At 38.5% G+C, this 22440-nt stretch overlaps 1 protein-coding gene across 1 annotated transcript in view; it reads left to right on the top strand.

Annotated features, from left to right (window-relative positions):
* TBC1D5 (TBC1 domain family member 5) overlaps positions 1–22440 on the top strand; it is a 1986766-nt gene that overhangs the window by 1025287 nt on the left and 939039 nt on the right. The window contains exon 11 of the mRNA XM_044066237.1: positions 4500–4606. Within this exon, the coding sequence (XP_043922172.1) occupies positions 4500–4606 (107 nt within the window). The remainder of the gene's footprint in view (positions 1–4499; positions 4607–22440) is intronic.

The following is a 22440-nucleotide window of genomic DNA, read 5'->3' as shown; positions in this document are numbered from 1 at the left end:
TTTGATTTATGCCTTCATTCCTAACCAGGAAATTGAGTTATATACAGGCTCACATAAAGCCAATGTTTAACTAGGGTATGCCAGCCGTAGTTCATTCTTCTCTTTCATATAAAAATACTGGCTTTGGCTGTTTAGCCTTGAAAGGGCCTTGGAAAGGTCTTAATATTCTTTCAACCATATTATTAAAAGTGATTTAAGGAAAGAACCAACCTTAAATATAGACTTTAATTGGTTCACCCAAAGAGGTGTGTTGTCTTTCCCAAGTTTTTGATTGTTGAACCTCTTATTGGATTATATTAAGGTGTGCACCTTATTGGAGGGGCTATGATTTTTATTGTTTGAGAGAGCTGAAGGTATACTATTTAATTAGCTGTCTACTTGATTTTAAATTTTTTTTCAACAGTGTTTTATATTAGTTTTATTTTAACAGTTTTGTCAGACAGACCATGGTGGTAACCAAGGACCTCACTCATCTTTTATATAGTTTTTCCATTTGTCTGCCTTTAGCAGTTCTGAGTGTATTTTTTCATTAATATATTCTGATTTGTTACTTCTGCATTATATATTACCCCTAGACAAGCTGTACTGACATTCTGGGCAAGTTTCAAAAATTTGAATGAGAAAAGTAAAGGAATAATAACCACAGCCCCCACACAAGCTATGCAGACCTGTGCTTCCCTCTGAGTAAGGCTAGTTTTACATATAGGGTCCAGGACAGAGGTTGAGGTCACTCCACCCCAAAACTAAGTCACTGTCAAAATCACCTTATAAAGTTGGGATAGCTTTGAGTCTTGCTGGGCTGTGATGCACTTCATACTTTATTTTTGAAAGATAATTACCCATTAACTGTTCTTTTTTTATTTTTCATAGATAATTACCCATGAGTTGTTCTTTTTTTACTGCAACCCAGAAGTGTTGTGTATGTCCATAGATAAAAATCATTGGTATTTTCATTCACACACTGTGCTTGTTACTTACAGGCAAATTGGATTAACTCAGTTTTACCTGTGCCATGTTTTTTTGATGTTCTGGGAATTACCACTGCTGAATAATACCCACATAGACATGGTGAGGATATGCATACTCCATACAGAAGGAGAGACGGGCAAGAACTCTACCAGAGGAGCTAGTGCTGTGAGTGTGCATCTCTCCTCAGTGTATCAGTGATCAGTTGCTTTCACACACATCTTAGCCAGACTGCCAAATATAGACATTTAATGTTCAAACATCACAGACATCTAACTGTTCTAGAAAGTGAAAGATATTGTGCCCAACTAGTAAATTTTAAATACACTGCAGCACCCACAGCACACTTATACATAAGCATAAAGCAGAGCAAAAGTATTTTACATTGTATTTCAGCAAATATATTATATCAACATACCTACAGTGTGTGTTCTCAAGCTGGATTCTACTGTGAAATTTTGTCTGTATGTGCAACTGTTTCCTGCATTGAGAATGAAGCATTGTAATTTCGTTCAGCTACACTGCTCTGTAGTTCTGAATGACAAAGTTTTCTTTGACGTTGATCAGTGACTATTTAATATTTATCAAACAATTCCATGGATAAGTTACTTTTATTCAAAGACGGTCTCTGTACTCTGTTGGTCTCTGCCACTTTATTAAATATGTACACCTCAGATGTCTAACTGTGATTTTAAACCAGATTAACAACTGTTTAAGGTAATCATGACACCAGGGTATTTCATTTTCACCCACAAACTGACCTCCCCCATTTCCAGTAATTATAGTCAGTTGGTTGACTAGATATTTCTCAAATGTCTATGATAAAAACTTAGTTGTGTCTGGAGTAATATATTTCAAGCTTGTTCCACACAAACCACAGCAAATGTATGTCAGTTTACTACACACAAATGCATACTAGCCCAGCAAAGCCAGGTTGACTGTTGAAACTGAGCAAACAACAAAATGATCAGTCACTTTTCATATGCATACAGTTCAAACTCATCTAACAGTTATATCAACATTGTTAGCTGTGCACAATCCAGAAGTCTGAATGTGATAAAAAAATAATATTGGTGGCCACAGTAACTTATTTTAGTTTTTTTCTCACATAAACAGTAGCCACAGTAAGGTTTTCCAGCATGATGTACAGCTTCAAACAAGTCATATTAATTCTGTAAAGCCAGAATAATGAGTAAACAACAGCAGGATCAGACATTTTCATCCACAGACAACTCCTGGCCCTAGATCATTGCTGAGACAGAAAAGAGGGACTGCAAATTCAGTGTTCAGGTCACGTGCACAATACTCCCTCCTGTAGGTGCTGCAGTCATGGCTACTTTGAAAGGGAAAAATATATGGCTACTTTGAAAGGTAAAAATATAGGCTGGTTATTTATTTAAGTAAAGTTACATGGATGCTGTGTTTCATTGTTTAAACAAACAAACAGCATAAAAGTTTCTACCGTTGATGGTCACATCGTTTACTTAGCTGAATGAAACACAGGAAGGACATCACTAAACTTGCATGATATTTATGCACTTTATATGCATTTTTCTGAGATTTAATTTGTCTTAATTCTCCCGTGTGCTGCACATGTGGAAACAGAGCTGCTGTTCTGCTGATTTTAATGGGGCCACTCTGCAGACAGCAAGAGGTTCTCCCGTTCGATTCTCGGCTTGGCTTGGGAGGGCCTTCTGTGTGGAGTCTGCATGTCCTCCCCGTGGTTGGGTAGTGTTCGAAAGACATGCATGCGTAAATGGGCATGTCTTTGTTGATGGTTGGTCATCGAGCTGGCACCTCGGCATTTCGTAAAAATCTACTGCCAATCATTAGCGGACCGGAGTTCCGCTGTGGCAACCCCTTACCGGGAAAAAGCCGAAAGACAAACAACAACTCTGCAGAGTGGTTGTCTATTATAACAGATACAAAAGTCTGCCTTAATTGCTAAGGGAACTACAGCTCTGAAAGTGTCAGTATTCTTTATATCTGTCATATGAAAGTAGCTGCTGTGTAGTGGCTGCTTCTGATATTGTAACAGATTGCTGATGGACTAATGCATGCCATGAATAAGTGACTTAAGTTGTATGTTAAGAAGACTAAAAAAAAAAAGAAAGTTTTTCTGTTACTGTGGTGTGGCAGTTTATCCAAGCAAGACCGTCACATGGCACTCACCAACTTTTTGCCAAAAATACCATTTTACTCTACTTAGGGTAGCTCCCAGTGAATAAAAGTACCAGGATTAATCAGCAAATTCCCCAAGTCATCTTTTGCTGTCTTATTTTATGGTACATATTTAACACATCAGCTTAACTTTACATACAGTGCCACTTCATTTCTTTAGATCTCACTGCAGTGTTATATATGTTTTTACCAAAGTTCATCTTCCTTGGAGCTCTCTTCCTTCGCCACTTAAGTCTGCACCTCATTGTTTGGGACATGTGCCTTTTTCTGTTATGAAGATGTAGCTGATGTGCTCCTTTAGACTAAAGGTCACTGATAAATATTGTATCCTTTGCCATGCTTCACCTGCACTCATCCTGCGTATAACTGTTATTTTGCAGTTTAAGAAAAGAAAGACTTGTTTTTTTCTGCCCTAGGCTGCAAATGTATTCCTGTAGCATGTATTTTATATTGTGTGTTGTTCACTGTCCTGCAGTACCAGTAACAATATAGTTTAATGATTTTTCTTTATTTTTTTTTCCAGAGTATGACTGAAAGATAATTGTGTATAGCTAATTATTTATTTATTTTTCATGGTTATGTTACAAAGAAGTTCATAAAAAAGATGCTTTTCACTATTTTTGTTTTATTTTTTATTAAATGAGCATATGAAAGAACTGACTGTATCAAACAGGAGGGTTACCAACATCCAGTTGCAATATTTTGCCAAAACAGCTGCATAAAATTAGCCATTAAGGATTTTTTTTTTATTTGAGACTAGTAGCACAGTTTGTGTCATAGCACTTAAAATTCCTCTCTGTACTTCACGAACTTTTTAATTGTGCTGGGAAAAAATGAATGTAAATATGTTTTACTGCTAATGCGTATCAGCTTTGTTTTCTGTAAAGAACCATTGTTACATGCTTTAGTATAGTGTTACATTGACTAAATCAGCATTGTTTTCTGTAAAGAACCATTGTTACATGCTTTAGTATAGTGTTACATTGACTAAATCAGCATTGTTTTCTGTAAAGAACCATTGTTACATGCTTTAGTATAGTGTGTTTTCTGTAAAGAACCATTGTTACATGCTTTAGTATAGTGTTACATTGACTAAATCAGCATTGTTTTCTGTAAAGAACCATTGTTACATGCTTTAGTATAGTGTTACATTGACTAAATCAGCATTGTTTTCTGTAAAGAACCATTGTTACATGCTTTAATATAGTGTTACTTTGACTATTTCCTGAAAAAAATCAGCATGCTGGATTATTTGTTGAGTTAATGACCTAGTAATGTAGCATATGAATTAGTATCAATACCGTTAAACTACATTGGAACATGAGCTAGTGTTTCTTTGTATTCTATTTTAGTGATTGCAAGCAACTATCAAACTTGTCTTGGTTTACTTATGCACTTTCCACCAGTAGAAGATGTTCATTCCCTCATCCACAGAGCCCTTTTTGTCCGAGATCCCAAGGTAAGTTTTACTTTAAATGTGTATTCTTTTTTGTGAAATAAAGATTTATTGATTGTTATACTTCGATCACTGCATAATTACCACCATGTACATAAAGAATTTAACTTAATCACGGTTGGGTATATTAGTGGCTGTTTGGTTATTAGTAAAATGTGATAACATATGGCATATTTAGCCATGGTGACTTATTTCCTGGTGCATCTGCACAAGAAGGGAAAAGAAAATATACTGCAATAAACGGACCCTAAATTTAAAATAATATGCCAGCCTCGTTTTAGAAGAATTGTGTATGCTGCACACTTCACAGAAAATGTATAACTAGGAATGAGATGGGATGAAATGGTATACCTAATTGACACAAGAACATATTTTTGCTGCCGTGCTTGGTCTGATGTCCTAAATAAATAATGTATTTATTTGGAGGAAAGAAAGAAATGAAGGCAGTCTGAAAGGCAGTTTAAAAAATGCATTTGTTAGTGAATATTCTGCTGATCACTTTTTGTCAATATATAGCTACGATGCATATTGAAGATTGTTTTATAACAAGGGGAGGAGATGTAGTACTCTGTAGAACAATGTCAATGTGCCACACTTTTTGAATGCCAGCCTTTGTAATAGATGATAAAAAAGCTGTTTAGCGAATCTCAAAGATTTCTCTTTGAATACTTATAAAATAAATATGTATCATTAGAATTACCTGCACATTCAAATATTGTTTTAACAGCACTGACTTATAGAAACATAAGGTAATTAGTTAAAAAAATAATCACACTTTAGTGGCTGTAAAAAGAATTGTTATATTATTGTAACAAGAGTAAATGAAAAGAAACTATTTAGGTATTGAGAGAACAAAATTAAAAACTTTGCACGTAATATTTGATATGTGTTGACAGTGTATTGCAATGTATTTCACACTAACCGCCTATTATACTAATATGTTCAGTACATTGTTTATTCTCCTTTGTAGGTAGTCAGAGTGAAAGCAATATTTGCTCCATGTACCACATCAATGCATCAAATATTGCTTATTAATTTTTTTAGTGGTTTTGGTAAAATATATGCTAACACTTCTTTGTCCCAGGTAGTATTTCTGAGATCTTAGTATCTGAAAATTAGAATGATATTATACATGTATGTACTTGTTTTTAAAAAAATCATTAGTACATGCAATCATTAGTACATGCATTTCTATATTAAGACTAAAAGACTGTTTTGAGTACACCCCTTCATAAGAAAGGACAGCTTAAAGACTTATAATTCTGTGCCTCTCATTCTAAAATCTCTCGTGTGCAAGGTTATGGAGAGAATTATATCTTATGCAGTGTTAACTGCTATAGTAATCACATTAACAGTAATTCATCCCAGTATGACTTTGAGGAAGATGTATGATACTGTATATGTAACTGTATTTTGGAAACGGCTCCTAAAATTTGGATAATAGGTTATCAGTGATTTCCATGTAGCTGAATTCTGCAAAAGCTTTTGATTCTTTTTTGCCATTAGGGTGTTTTACAGATACGATCAACTCTAGCACTAAGTACATTGTAAATGTGTTAATTACTTATATGAATAGATAGCCAGTCAGAGTCAGCAGTTGTACCTTCTTGGACTTAAACCTCTGTAGCCAGTGAAGTCCATCAGAGGTTGGTTTTGGACTATTTATTATTTAGTGTATTTTGTACCTTTTTTTTTTCTCACACAGCTGACCATTAGCTGACCTTAGTGCCAGTCATCAGTTATCAAGTCTACCTACTCCTATTGAATTTTCCAGACTTGTTACAGACTAGGGTTATGGCAGTGAGGAGACTGATGCATCCTGGAATAATGTCATACTATTGCAATGGCAGTATTTTATCTGCTGAGTAACACCCTGAGGGCAAGACATGCCATGGGCATCAGCACTTTTCTGCCTCTCACTTCCACAAACTGTTGATGTCAGCAGGATGCCCTGCCCACCTCTCAGTCAGCACTTTACTGTTGTTTCCCAAATCTCCACCAGGAATGCCAAACTACAATATGTGTTCTGAACAAATGCCCCACCTATCTCTTCCCCCCCTAAGTATGGGCATGCCGTTCTTTCCTGCAAGCCTGTAATAGGCTGAGGCACTGATTTAACCCAGGACCCTGGGCCATTGTCAGGGCTTTGTCACTGTGCAACATGTACCATGGTGCTGGCTGTTATTCAGTGTATTTGTTGCTGATATTTAGTCACCTGGTCTGATATGGATAACTGAGTTTGCTGATGTTTCCAAAGTGGTGCAAATAACTGTAACCTTAGAGGATAAATGTATTGCTATTGCCCTGAAGGGTAAAAATGTTATGCGTTCTTCTATGATCTCTCATATTTGTCACTTAGAACATTTTCTCTTAAGTAAAAAAAAAAAAAAAAAATTTGCACTTTATGCATAATAGCTTGTTTTTTTCTTCTTCGATACCAGTAAATGTATCACATCACTAACGTTTATAAGGGACTTGGAGAGATTTGTTTATAGCTGCATACTAAACTTAGTGCTAAATGGCCATCAAAAAGCTTAGCCATAAAACTCCTTAGTATTGGCAGAATATTAGTTAACTCTGGTAAGAAGATTGTTTTCTACATATGCCATACATGAATTAACAGCCTCCCATCCAGTTGTCATCTCTGGGTTTGAAAGCAGATAAGGTGCAACTTACTTTGATGTGTGAAGGCAGTTTATTCCAATGTGCTAGGTTGACAGTCTGCCATAGCAGGTAGCGGTAATTTTCCATGGAGACTGAGATATTGGCTCGAGTATGAGACCATTGTTTGTTTGAGGGTGGTGAAGGTCAAAAAGGGTATGGGCTTTTGGTGCTCAAAACTCTATTGGCTTTAAGGATTTTGAGACAGAGCAGATTGTAGGGCTTTTCATCTGTTGGGTAGCTTATACTGTGTATTCCAGAAATCTTCTTGGTCAGAAATCAGTGGGGTCTTTCTACCTGGTCAAGGTGCTTTATTGAGGTACATTGAAATTATTATAGTATTCAAAAACTGTTATAAAAAGGGAAGCATGTGCAGGAACCAAGACTGCTTGAGACCTAGAGATGATACCCTTGCATATCTGCTGAGCAAGGTTGAAGGACTTTCTAAACACACAGACAAAGTGATCAAAAGAAAGATTATCAACATAAATATCCAAGTCTTGTATTGAGAGTCTGTTTTGAGAGGGGTGCCATCAGTGGGGTAAATGGAAGTTAACTACTGCATTTTTGACATTTAATATGAGCCTGCGAGTACCACATCAGGCATTGGTCCAGTCCAAACCCTGCTCGAGTATGTGAATGTCTGTAAAGGGTGGAATTTTTTTATTTGGACAATACAAATATAACCTGGTCTAAGGTGAGTTTAAGAAAAATGGGATGGATAATAATAAGGGAACATCTGTCTGGTTAGGTGGTGTAAAATTAGCACTGAATTTACATTTAATTACAATGATTTTGGGATCAAAATGAGAGATTCCATTGGAAACAAGTTTGGTGCACTAATTAACCCATTCCCTTCCCTAATAAAACATACAATAAGTAACTGCTACCACGTACGAGTAGTTTTCCATCGTCTCTCTGACCAGCCTGATAGACATAGAGAATCCTGAGGCAATGTAGCAATTGTCTCATGTATACTGGCAACCACTTACTCCTGAAACAAACAAATACTTTATGTGAGAGCTGTAGTTACACTGTGATATTGAAGGCAAGACTGTCACATAAGGACAAATCGAATGCCAAACAGGTTGTCAGCACTAACACACTTCCCACACTAAATAAGGAAATGACACACAAAGCCACATATGTGGAGGTATTCACTAGTAACTTACCAAAAGATCAGAGGCCTCCTAAACAGAAACCACTTGCACACATAACAATACAAAAAACAACCACAACACATAATAACACACATACCAATGTCTCAACAAATAAGCCCATAAGGTGTAACACCACAAAACCTACTGTATTGGTCATAGGTGACTCCATTGTGAGACCCACAGATGTTCCCCTCACTAGGCTGGATAAGGAGCAGGTTATGGTTAGCTGTCTGTCAGGTACCAGGATCCATCAAGTCACTCAGGCTCTCAAGTCACTCAACCACAAGTATCGATATGACACCATCATAGTCCATGTGGGGATGAATAAATTGAGACGTACCTCACTGGACTCTATGAAGAGAGACATGACTGAGCTCTCTGATTATGTGTCACAGGCAGGTATAAGCCTAGCCTTAAGCAACATTCTACCTTCTCCAAGGATGATGCCACAGTATAAACAAAAAATTACTGACTTTAACAATTGGCTTAGCTTCTGGTGTCAGTCCAAAGGGATCCAGTATCTGTCAGCCTGGGAAGACATGGTTAATAGGCCACACTGCTTTGCCAGATATGTTCTGCACCTGTCTCTTCTAGGCTTTCAGATACTAGCAAAGGCATTAGTCACCCCTCTTGTGCCTTTTTTAGGCAGTGTTAAAATAACCAACCTCCCAACATAAAATCCTCTCTAGATAAACTCAAGGTACTGCTGCTTAATGCTACAAGTCTAAACAAGAAACTGCACTCGCTGGAAGCACTCCTCACTTTGGAGGATGCTGATGTCTGTGCAGTCATTGAGACTTGGTTCAAAGGTGCAGAAAGCCCCCTGGCCGTGTAGGGCTACTATGCCTTCCATACATTCAGAACACACTGGGCATGAAAGAACCAAAAGAGGTGGTGTATCCATCTTCATTAAGGATAAGTACACCGTGAGAGACCGGTCAGACAGTAAGAGACTCTTGAGCTACTCCATGTCCAATTAACTATAGACAAAGCCCCTACCACATCATAGCTAGCTGTAGGTCCCTCACCATGAAACAGGAAAAGCATACCTGGACTTGCCATACAGCCCAACACCTTACTCATGGGTGATTTTAATTGTCCTACCATTGACTGGGAAACGTACATGACCACAAATATACTGGCTCAGAGGTTCTTGGACTTTGTGAAAGCAAATGCTCTGGAACTGCTAGGCAGCACACCCAAAAAAAGGCTCATATGTCCTGGAATAGTACTAATATGGGAGAGCATTGGGAGTTAACCCCTACATTAGCAGATTGGTAGCCAGCTGGCTCAACGACAGCACACATACTGTCAAGGTTAGTGACGTCACATCTAGCAAAAGACCAGTCACGTACCACAGGGTTCCATGCTGGGCCCATTGCTGTTCGGAATTTATTTCTCAGAGGTCCAAGCAAACTTGAATGTCCTGTGGTTAACCAAGTTCACTGACAATTGCAAATTAGGAACAATCATTGAATCCCCTAATGATGTTAATATACTGCAGCCAGGGCTAACACAGACAAATGACTGGTGCCAAAGCCACAAATTAAAGCTAAAGGCAAAAAAAAAAATGCATTATTATTCCCTTTGGGAAAACTGACATCCCTGCTGATTACATTATAGACAGCATCTCCCTAAGTGTAGATCCAGTGGTACATGATCTGGGGACTCAAGTTGATGACAATCTGAAGTTTTACCACCATGTATCCCATTAGTAAGGAAATCCTTCTATGTGGCACATCTTATAAGTAAAGGCATTGCATCTAGATCTAAGGATGTTACAATTCCATTATACTCAGATCAGTAATCGAGTCCAATACTCCCTTTTGTATGTACCTCACCAGACACGTGAAACAATTGGCGAAACCACAGAGGTTTCTCACCAAGAAATTACAGGGTACACAAAACAAGTATTATGCAGCAAGACTGAAACCCTGTCATTGTATTCTGTCTCCTACAGGTTCCTAAGGGTTGACCTGTGCCTGGCTTATAAGACAGTCTGTGACTGGCCCTGATGGAAATGCTACACATTCATAAATCAAATTGCAGGAGGGTCACTTGCTCTAGGAATCGTAACCAAGCCTCTGACATTAACAGGTCATGCTGGCGAAATAGATACATCTCCCAGAGATTGCCACTTCTGTGGAACAAGCTTCCAGTTCACATGAAACAGAGCCCCTCCCTTACCCTCTTCATATGCAACCTAGATAAATGGATGGGTGACTACAAATTCTCTCCTCAGGTGGCACAAATGTTGCTCCTGGAAAGAGGAAGTTGTTATTAACTACCATAGACCTTTACTTCTCCAAACTTCACTCACCTAATCACTGACAATTGGAAAAACTAGGGATAATTATGGCTAGGCTCATAAGGGTTCTACGGCCATTAGCCTAGTAATGATGGGCATCATTTTTTTAAGCTTCCTACTGTAACTCAAAATGACATCTGCCCTTCTGATCATAGTAGTATTTCTGACATTCTTTTCTACTCAATTTGTTTTTCTTCTTTGGTGACTTAATAAAAAAGAAAAAATATACTTAGTAATTTTCCCTTTTAATCTGTGGCAATAAGTAACTGAACAGTTGGTTGACTACTACCACTTTTCAGTGAAGTATTTGTGTTTGTCTTTAAAGCTGTGCAGCACTTTTTGTAAACATTCCGTGTCAGTGCTGTGCAGCAGCTTCAGTTGTGATGGGTCCCTACTCCGGGCCAGCAGTCAAGGAGCCTCAATTCTCACCACTGACTCCAATGAGGGGCAGTCACTAAGAGCAAAGATGGATTCATACTGTATTTTCAGATGCATCTCCATGCGCTAAGCACCAGTTCCCTTAAGAGCACACAGGGCGCAAGCTCCAAACCTGGAGCCGGACTCTTTCTCTCTCCAGATCGACGCAAAACTCCACACTGACCACTATGGAGCTCTTTGTCCCTGTTCTCAGGCTGACACACACACTTGAATATTTGAGTTTTATATATATATATATATATATGTGTATATATATATATATATATATATATATATATATATATATATATATATATATATATATATATATATGTGTATATATATATATATATATATATATATATATATATATATATATACATATACACACACACATGGGAAAAGCTGGCATAGATTTACTAGCTGTCCCCCTTTCTGCCCAGACTCTGTGGTAATCACGCTGCCACCAGTCAGGTACTCTAAGGCTGTTAGGTTCATAAGTTCATAGGTTGGTACTGGGCTATCTGCCCGAAGGCATATATTAGCCCAGCCACGTTGTGCGGTATTCACCGCCCCTTTAGTAGTTCCCTAGACCCTTGTACTAGCAGCTAGTACCCTTGGCCCCTATCTAGTAGTGCTGTTGGTGTGATCCCTGGTGTGAACTTTCTGTTACCCATCCACTCATCAAGGTTCCTCTTGAAGAGTGATAGTGAGGGGCTCTGTCTTATGTAGATTGGGACCCTGTTACATAGTAAGGGAAGTCTCTGCGAAAGGAATCTATCCCTCCAGCATGTTCTATTCATTGTTGTGTTGAGGTTTATATCCCTAGAGCGTGTAGCTTGAGTAGATTTGGTTTTGCTAAGACGGAGCATGTTCATCAATTCTGGGTTGGACATGGCTCTGTATGTTAGACAGAGATCGCCTCTGAGAAAGCGGTATGCAACAGAGAACAGTCTTAGCTTTTTCAATCGTGCTGCATAGGGCAACTGTTTGAGGCCAGTAATCCTCTTGGTTAGGTACCTCTGTGGTCTCTCCAGCTGCTGGAGATGTCTAGCCAGGTACATTCCAATTGGTGCATTGTACTCAATAATGGGTCTGATGAGGGAAGAATAGAGGGGCACCATTACATCCTTAGATCTTGATGCAAACCCTTTCGTGATCAGATGGGTCACATAGAAGGATTTTCTAACCACTTTGGCAACATGGTTATCAAAGGAAAGCTGACTATCTACTTGGGTCCCTAGATCCCTTATTTCTTCTTCAGATTTCAGGGGATTACCTCCTATGTTGTAGTTTGCGGGTACTCTGTTTTTTCCAAAGGGGATTACTACACATTTTTTTGCATTTAGCTTGAGACCATGGCTTTGACACCATGCATCAGTCTCATTTAGGCCCTTCTGGAGGATCTCCATGTTGGCCGGAGACTCTATTATAGCACCCAGTTTGCAGTCGTCCGCATACTTAGTCAGCCACAGCCCTTCCGTGCTTGCCTGTACTTTTGAGAAGTATATGCCAAACAGGAGGGGCCCCAGGACAGAGCCCTGAGGCACACCACTCATTACTGGTCTGGATTCGGACATAGATCCCGCTACTCTTACTTTATGGGATCTGTCTGAGAGCCACTTTGCGATCCATCTTGTGACGTAAAGGTTTATGCCCAGGCTGGTGAGCTTATCAATAATACCTGAATGGGGAATGGTGTCAAATGCTTTAGCAAGGTCAAGGTAAGCCGTGTGTACCTCCTTTCCCTTATCTATAGCCTGAGTAACTGTCTCAAAGAAATCCACCAGGTTCAGGAGGCATGATCTACCTTTGACGAAGCCGAACTGTGTGGGGTCCAGCGATTGGAGGTTCCCAATCTCTCCGTTTATGAGTTCCATAATGATTCGCTCCATAGCCTTACAGATCAGACTGGTCAGGCTTATTGGTCGGTAGTTCCCAGGGTCAGTTGTGGCCCTACCCTTGTGTAGCGGGACCACCGTTGTCGTGCGCCATTCTATGGGCACATATCCTGTGAAGAGGCTGAGACTGAACAGGGTATTAAGATGCGGGGTTAATTCCTTTTGGAGCTCGCGTATGACACAGCCTGGGACACCATCTGGACCCATGGAGGCAGTGTTTTTAGCTTTAGATAGAGCCTTGTTAACCAACGTATCAGTAATAATTGGACTTAGACAATCCCCTGGAATGGTAATAGGCCCTGTAGGTGGTGAGGGGGGGGGGGGGAATTTGCACTGAACCTGTCAGCCAAGATGTTGGCAATGTCAGCAGGGTCAGTGTATTTTTTTCCATTTTGTACTAGCTCATAACAGACCTGAGTGTTGCCATTTAGGTTTTTGACGTAGCCATGGAAGGCCTTATGGTTATCCTTGGCAACTTTCTTATCAAATTTAGCTTTAGTTGACTTGATGGAGGCCCTCAATTTCTTACTAATGCTGATCAGGGATGATTTTTCTACTTGAGATTTGGCTTTTTTTTGTATAAGTCTCCTCCTTTTATTGTAAAGTTTGGTTATGGCCGGGGTCCACCAGACTGGTTTCTTCTTACTTGAGGAAGGAGTCTTGGTTTTATTTGGGATAGCATGGTCCATGCAATCCTGAAGATACATATAGAGTGCCTTGGTGTAGGATTCCGCATCCTGGATATCACTATCCTTCTGCAAGGGAATAGTGAAGCTTTCCACTTCGGATGCAAGTAGTTTGAAGTTTGCTTTGGAAAGGTTTTTGACTATGGTTTCTTTGACTGGGGGAGGTGGAGGGGTGAGGATGTCCAGGGTTATCAGTTTGTGGTCGGATCTGACCAAGGAGGGAGTGATAACAGGTGTGGTACAATGGGCGCCCATATTTGTGACGATTAAATCCAATATGTTGTCCCCTCTAGTGGGGGAACATACTAGTTGTTCAAGGGCATTTACTCTTACAAAGGGTACCCAATTATACTGTGTAAAATTAATACTAATACAGGTGTTAGCTATCATATTTGCGAACGTAAGTTAGATGAAAGCAACGATTGCTGACAAATATTGTCGGAAGTCAAAACACCGAGCAACCAAAATATCGAACGGAGCATTTCAGCAATGTCGAATATCGACTTTGATGAAATGCTCACATCTACCCACAATTAATAGTAATGTTTGCAGGGGAGCAAGCCCCCATGCACCCCCCACACCCCCTACTTATATATACAAACTCCGTGATCGCACTTCAGTGAGGGTAAGGGTACATTTCCCGATCCCCACTATAGTGCGATCTGCACCGCAGTGTTGAAGCTGACAATAGTGGCTGTTCACTCATGTCAACTTCGACATTGTGATGATTGAACTCTCAGTTCAAGAAAATGATTTTCGGACATATTCGATCGTCTAAATGACAATCAAATATGTGATAGTAGGGTATGACCAAAGCAACAAGACTTTCAGTAGCAGCCACATTGTCACTAAAACAAGCATAAGTACTGTCAAGATGTTAAAAGTTTTCTCTAAAGGAGCAGCCACAATAAAAGGCATTAAAATATTTAGTGATAAATAATAAAACAGGAGAATATTGAATACAGTAAACCGCAGAGGTATAAAAAATAATACAGTTGGATAGTTTCTCACAGATGCATAAAACAATACTAAACTGTTCTCACTAAATGTCCCTGACTAAAATGCTGTTCCCTGACTGCTTACTAAAGCAAGGCAAGCTGATGTGTGCGGAGTGTCTTCCCACAGTAAAAGCCAGATGGTGTCTGTCTCTGTCTCTGTGGATGTGAGCTACATATCCTGTCAGAATCTTTCCTGTCAGGTTCCAAAGTGCTGCTGCGAGAGTTCCAAAGAAACCATATGCTAGTTAGAGGATGACATCACCTCTGGTCACTTAACTCTGGTACAATACACACACACAGCTTTGCTAAGATCTGTGGCAGCATCTGAAAGCTGTAACATAATTCCCCCCTTCCAGGGTCCCCTGATAAACATACACATTTAATCTTTTATAATCATGTTGTCCAAGATACATGTATATCTCGTTTCTGTCCAGCAGGACCCACTCTTAATGCATTTTTAACACAAGCAATTTTACACATATATTTTTAACTAAAACATCTATGCAAATCGGTATGATAGTCAGATAACTATATGGAATATTGTAAAGAATGTTATGTTATGTTGGCACATGTATTGCTTAACTCTCCCTGGCACAGATGGCACTACCTCATAACATCACATCAATGAACATTAGATTACTTAGAGTTAGGACTAAAGGTAATAAGCTCAAATTCCCCATATTCCAAAAGTCTCTCGAGCTCCATACTTCATTACAGTGGACCATTGTCTTGTATAACCACATTTGGAATTCCATGCCTTAAAAATAAGGCTTTTTTTGTATCAATCAGACCTCTATTGGTGGTATCTTTTTAGCTTCTTGACCACTTGTAACTTTGAATAATATGAAGACACAATAACCTGCTGCAGCGATCAGAATGCAAAACGCTCCAATCCAGGAAAACCTATTTATTAGTATTATGACTTGTTAAGCGCTTTCGTTCTTAACTCCAGAACTTCTTCAGAACAAGACATAAATTTAAAAAAAGCCAGCATTTAAAAACACAGTCTCATGTATCATGTGACAGTCCTAAACCAATCATTATTTACCATCCCTTAACAATTGATGTCTTTTAAAAACAGATACAATTACTACAAATTCACAAATATCAAATTCCTACCGTTAAAAATTGATCCGCAACTATAATGAAAACTCTGTTACACTATATAATGCTTAAGCTTTAAAATTCAATTAACTGAATATGTTTCATTCAACCCCAGATAGTTTGTGGCATCAAGGAGCAATTGCCACCTTAACATGTGACTTTCAAGAAATTCATCACTGCTATTTAACCAAGGAGCCACCTTTATTTGTTCTTATGCAAAAAAAAAGTCTGGCCTTTATTGTCTCCTACATGTCCGCTAACACATTAGTCTTCTTTCCACACCTTATATCATACAGGTGTTCATATGTATGCTCTTTTAATCTTACCTACATAAAAACCAGGGCACAATTGACATTGGGCAGCATAAACTGCCCATTTCCTGTCGTTTGAAAAATGCCTTGTGGAAGACAGCTGCTTACCCCTTATATAAATACTATCTTTTCTTTTTATATAGGAGAATTGTTGACAGCGTCCACATTTGTACAAGCCAATATTTCTATAATTATCTAATTTCTAGATCACCCCTTATGACCTATTTCTAAGTAATTTTTAAAGGACTTATCCTTTCTATATGACACTAATGTTTTTTCGCCCATTTTTCTCAAAACATCTATATTATCATTAAACAAAGCCCGATTCTTAATAAGGATGTCACATACTTTGTAACTGTCCAAGGAGAAAATGGTAGAAAAAGTTATGTCATATCCCTTCCCCACCTTAATATTCATTGGCCTATTTTCACTTTTATTCCCTGTAATTAATGGGGAATACCAACCCCCTTTTTTCCACAACCTCTTCCTTAATCCTCATCCTTAATTGGGTCCAGGAACCAGCCTGGGAACCCTCTATTAATGAACATGTTGACCAAATTGTCATATTCCATTAAAAATACTTCATAGTCAGATACTCCATTCCCCTGACTTATCTTCAGTCATTCTCCCACAGCTTAGCTTAATCAGTCACCCTGGAATCCCACACCATCATCTTTGTCAATTACTTTTTTGCCCTTCTCCCACTCTGAACTACAATAAACATGATCACTATCATCTAATGACACCATTATCTGGATATCACCGACTTCCCCTCCTGACTTAGGCTAATATCCAGAATTGTATCCTTTCTTGTACTGAACCCCACCATCTGGCTAAGCCCCACGGATCTCAGATATTTGTCTTTTCCTTTGTATGTTCAAAGTTGAGTACCTTCCTGTTTTGTCCTGGCAGATTTAGATATACACTTTCTAAGTATAATGTCCTGTCATTCTAATTTATTCTGTCCTTAGTCTGTCATCTCTCACCCTTGTTATGTCTGGAGGCAAATGCAGTTACTGATTTAGCAAAGTTCCCCTCTCTTCACTATCTGAACTTTCAGGACACACTTACCTCAGATTATGACCTTACTGCTCCCATGTCCCCTTCAAGAGTTGGTGGTTCGTTTACTCTCTGACTTCACATTTCATGTCTTGTCTTACATAAATTGCCACTTCCGAGTTCCCCTCCATCTTCCCTTTGTCTGACATTCCTAAACAGCCTATGTCTTGCAGCTCCACATCCACACTCCTTTTTAGTGGTCCGTATTTCTTTGTTATGAGCAAGGTCTGCCTTTCTTGCATCATTGCTTGCAGATTCCGCTTCTTTTTTCTTATACTCCCTGTGCTGCATATTAGTACTGCACATCTATGTCTTTGAGTCACACATGTGTTCCCCTGCCATGTTTCTTTGCGTTTCATTGCTTGTTTGTTTAACATGGATAGATAGGATGAAAGAGCCATTGTTTTTTCTCCATTTTCTCCCACTTCCTAGTACCTGAGCCCTTACCCTTCTCTTTTGCTGATGTAATTACCCTGTTTCTTCTGCCATCTTAATTCAAAAATATTATTTATGGAGATGTAGCTTTCCAACTCTGCCTGGAACACTGCTGTTCTGCTGGGCTATGATGAAGACTGTGTGATACAGAGCTGGTCACACTGCCTGGTTTGCTCTTCCTCATAACAGTCCCAAGCCCTTTTTCTTTACCACAGCTGCAGTTTGTTTGTTTTTACTTGTTAACATTGGTAGGGCAGCGAGTCATATGGGCCTTTCTCTCTCAGCCTGGGAAAAATGGTTACGCAACTAGTCATTGTTCTCCCACATCATGCCTTTTTGTGGCATACTAGCTTATATTCCAGTAACACTTGAAAATGCTAACTCCATCCCTCTGTCTCAATAGTCTGGCATTGATCTTTCACTTTCTTGGCTTTGTTGCTTCCACTGTAGCTTTCTCCTTACAGGCCAGTGACAGCTGTGTGCATCACAGTATGTTCTGCCCCCCCCCTCCAGTAAATAACGTTGCCACTTCTTCCCACATCTTAATAAGTGTAAGCACAGAGACCAAATTCTCTTGTTGTCCTTGCCAAGATTCTCAGTACCTGTGGTGATGGAGTCCTTCAGCCACTTCATCCTTCTTTTCTGTTCAAACATAAACTATCATCTCTGCTTCACTTCCTGCCCTTTGTCACTTCTCTTCTTGCAACATTTTGAAGTTCATTAGTACCAAACCCAGTTTATTTACTGTTTCTACCAGTTGCATCCCTCCTTGTATGGCACCTTTCTCCCCTTTACAGTACTTCATGTACCTTCCTATAAAGCCCTCTTATAGTTATCCCGTCTTGGCTTCCTCTCCACTTTTTCTCATAAGTTCCTTTCTCTTCCAGCTGCTCTTCCCTCCTGTTCTCCTTTTTATTCTTTGAGCCCTTCCTACCCTCTCATAATAGTGGACAACATTACTTGTCTCCTTTCATTTCTGCCTACAAGCTCTTCCTTCACCCCACTCCTCATATTATTCTGTTTTATTTTATCAAGTTCCCCATTAGTAGAACTCCCCTGCTTCTCTTAGGCTTTGTGTTAATGTTTTTTACCGCCTCTGTGCTTTGTCTAGCACCTCCTAACTTCATGCAGTGTTCTTCTTCATTACCATTTAGCCAAGCATCCCTCCATGCCCACTTCTCCCTTTTGGCCTTTCCAGTGCTGCCTCCTGTATGGCCATTTCTGACTCTGCTTCCCATTTCCATCATTAGGTTTAGGTCATGGAGATCTAGACAGACAACATTATCATGCAGAGTACCTCTTCAGCAGGGGAGAAGATATTTCATTCAGCTTTGAGGAAAAATGCCCACATCTGTACTTTGATGCATCTTTTGGTCTACCTTCTGAACTTTTATGCTGTAAATGTAATGAGTCAGCTATTACGTGCTCTGTTTGAGGCAGGGTATTTTATGACTACACTTTTCTTCATGTGATAAATCAGTTGTTTTTTTAGCGGGTCATACATTGAAAATTGGGCCCTACTTGATGTCCAGCTGTTACTCAGACTTTTTTATTCAAGTACCCTTAGTCATGGTGAGCACTACCCCTTTGGTCTATGCCCTTACCCTAATGGCCCATCTGTGTAAAGGGAAATCATATACACAAACACTTTCCTACTGCTTTGTCCACATTTCCTTCTAGCAGTTGACATTCAGACGTGCCCATTTCCTTTCCAGAATGCAAATAACACACTGTAAGGGCAAATTTAACAAAATGACTGTGTGGTCAACAGATATATCACAGGACCACTACTATCAACTTGTGCTGTACCCACGATGTTAATAAATGCTTCCATTGCTGGTAATTGAAACAGACTATACTCTAATATTAGTGAGAAGGGGGTGAGAGTAAGCAGTAGCTCATGAAGTCTGGAGGTCATTTTTGCATGCACAAAAAACTTGTGGATGGTTTCAGTATACTGCTGTGAAGAATCTCATAAGTTAAATGACTTTTTTGGTCTCTTGACTGTTTAATCCACTGTAGCTTAATGCAAATATTTCTTTTATGTCATACTGACACTCCTGTCACTTTGGCTATCACTAATACATGAATTTCTTGAATGTGGCTATCACTAATACACAAATTTCTTGAATGTTCAAGACAGCAGATATTTTTTTTTGTGAGATTGTTACAAAGCTCAACATTCAAGATGCCATAACTTGCTTTGTTGCTTCCGACAGCTGGAGTAGGAGTCTGAAGAAGTAGCAATGCTTAATTACATTTCATTTTCATTGTAACACTTAGTAGAAAATATTGTTGTGTAGGGATTATAACTTGATTGTTTCAGTGACATAGAAGTTCATAACTGATCTCTAGATCTTAGGCAAAACACCACTATCATAGAATGAGCTGTATGATCCCGTTTATTGTCCTTCAGCCAACTGAATTACCTACTAGGCTATCCAAAAATTATGGCAACCATGCCCAGTAAATGCCGTACATGGTAGAAATATGCTGAAGTCAAAGAAGAGCATTTGTTGTTACATATCCTTTGAAAATCTTTCTACTATATTTACAGTATTCAGTTACACCACTAGTGTGTTACAGTATATTACCAATCATAACCCCTTTTGTTTATACCACTGGTCATTCTAAGGCAGAATTAAAGTCACAGTATGCATCTGTAGTATTAACTTAAATTGCTAAAGAACCATGATGTTGCTCTTCACATCCAAGTATAAAACATCACAGTGTCATGTAAGTTTTTGCAGCACAGATGATATTCCTTAGACATTTTTCTCTGTTTCATATCTGTTTTCTGATGTGTACATGGATAATTAACTTAGTTTCTCTCTTTTACATTCTAGCCTTTAGCTTAAAAATCAAGTAGTTTTCTGCAGTACTAATAAATGCTAGTAGTACCACTGCGCCTCACCCCAAAGATGCCTGATAGCCCTTTGAATCCCTAGTCAAGGAACATGTTTCACACATTTTCAACTTTGTTAGCAGTTCTGTCACTGTTTTTTCAAACCCTTCAGATCAGATAGGAAAGTGCTTCACTGAGTAACTGACGAACAGTTATTATGGACAGGCGGGTCTTGGACATAGTAAGCATGGACATGTCCTCAGAGTTGTGAGCCTACCTCCAAGAAGTACAACTTTGGGAAGTTGGTGTGGTAGACCAGAGCTCTTATTCCAAATGCTTAACAAAAGGTGAGCTCAGTCACAAAGTACATGTAAATTGCAGGTGGTTTTTGGTCTTCAAGAAAATTGTCAGTTTGTGTCATTCCTTACTTGTGTACCTTGAAAATATTTATCCTATTTATGAAGCTCAGAATTGTTTAGCATTCTGCAGTGGAAAGGGTAGGAGCGAATTACATAGGCAAAAATGGGAACTGTGTGGGATCAATACATGCAGAGGAGGAACAAAGTTTAAAAGAAGGCAGGATTTGAATGAGCTATGTAATCGTTGACTGACTGGATATATTATAAGTGATGTATAATGTTTGCAGCTACAGTTGTTTCAGCATGGTTTAGAATGTATAATGTTTGCAACTGAGATTGCTGTGATTTATTGTCATTTATATAAATGTAATATGGCCTATGTCATACATGATAATTTAATAAAGATGCTTCTTGTAAAAAAAAAAAAAAAAAACCACATTGCAGTGTTTCCGATATAATACACCGTAAGCAAAAATGTGTAAATTGTACCAGCGAATTTTAAATAGAACTTTAACAAGTTTTAAGTAATCCCATGCACATAAAAATGGTGCACTGTATCAAGTTTTTTTGATGATTAAATATTGATATGACATCAGTACACAGGGATAAGTTTACAAAGGTACTTGAGGAAATTTGCAAGTGTACAGAGAACTGTCTAGGTGTTTATAGTAGTGGGGCTGTAGTTGACGTGACATAAGAAAAAGGATTTAGGTTAATTGAATTACTCCAGATAAATCATGGTACTCAATTTTCCAAAGATGTGACCAAGGCAGCTAAAGTGTGCATTTAGTTTTTTGATTCTTGTGATGTTTAAAATACGACTTTCCGCCTTATAGGAAAAAGGATGTTAAAATAATGGCATTGATATAGTGGAGACTAATAAATTGGAGGATTGGCGCATTTTGATTTTGAAAAAATGTTATGTTGTTTGATAATTATATCTTAAAAGAGAGACAGTGTAGGAAGAATTGTAAACATGTATGTTTTTTTTAAAAAGAAAACAGCTATAGTAAAGTTTAAGGTGAATGAAGAGAAACTGGTTGGATGACTTTATGTGCTAAATTGCTTGAGATTATTATTTGGTCAGAGCTGCATTTCTTTTACAAGGCACTGTCATATGGAATATTTTATATAATTTAGATTAACATAAGTATGTAAGTTGTTTTGACAATCAGTTATATGGTTTAAGCTTTTTAAGTAGGAGGAGTTATCTATGTTGTTGCTTTCACTGGCTGTTGTAAAGCAAATGCATATATATATATATATATATATATATATATATATATATACACATATGCATACTCTTACTGATATACTACCATTGTCTTACCAAGCCATTCCCACTTTTGGCTCAACAATCAGAGCATTTGTTAATTCTTAAGTGCTGCCTGCATAAACTGCATTTTCATAATAATGTTTCTTGTAAGGAGGAAAAATGTACATTTATCTAAAAACATAAAAACATTAGAAATGCACACACACACACACACACACACACACACACACACTGAAATGTAACTGAATATTTTTCTTTTATCTTACCATTTTTCTGTACTGTCCTTCATTGATTTTAATCTGTTCATGTTTGTTGCT

This window comes from Protopterus annectens, chromosome 3.part1 (assembly GCF_019279795.1).
Source record: "Protopterus annectens isolate FY-2018-M chromosome 3.part1, PAN1.0, whole genome shotgun sequence".
In the NCBI taxonomy this organism is placed as follows: domain Eukaryota; kingdom Metazoa; phylum Chordata; order Ceratodontiformes; family Protopteridae; genus Protopterus; species Protopterus annectens.
This window is presented reverse-complemented; position numbering and strand designations above follow the sequence as displayed.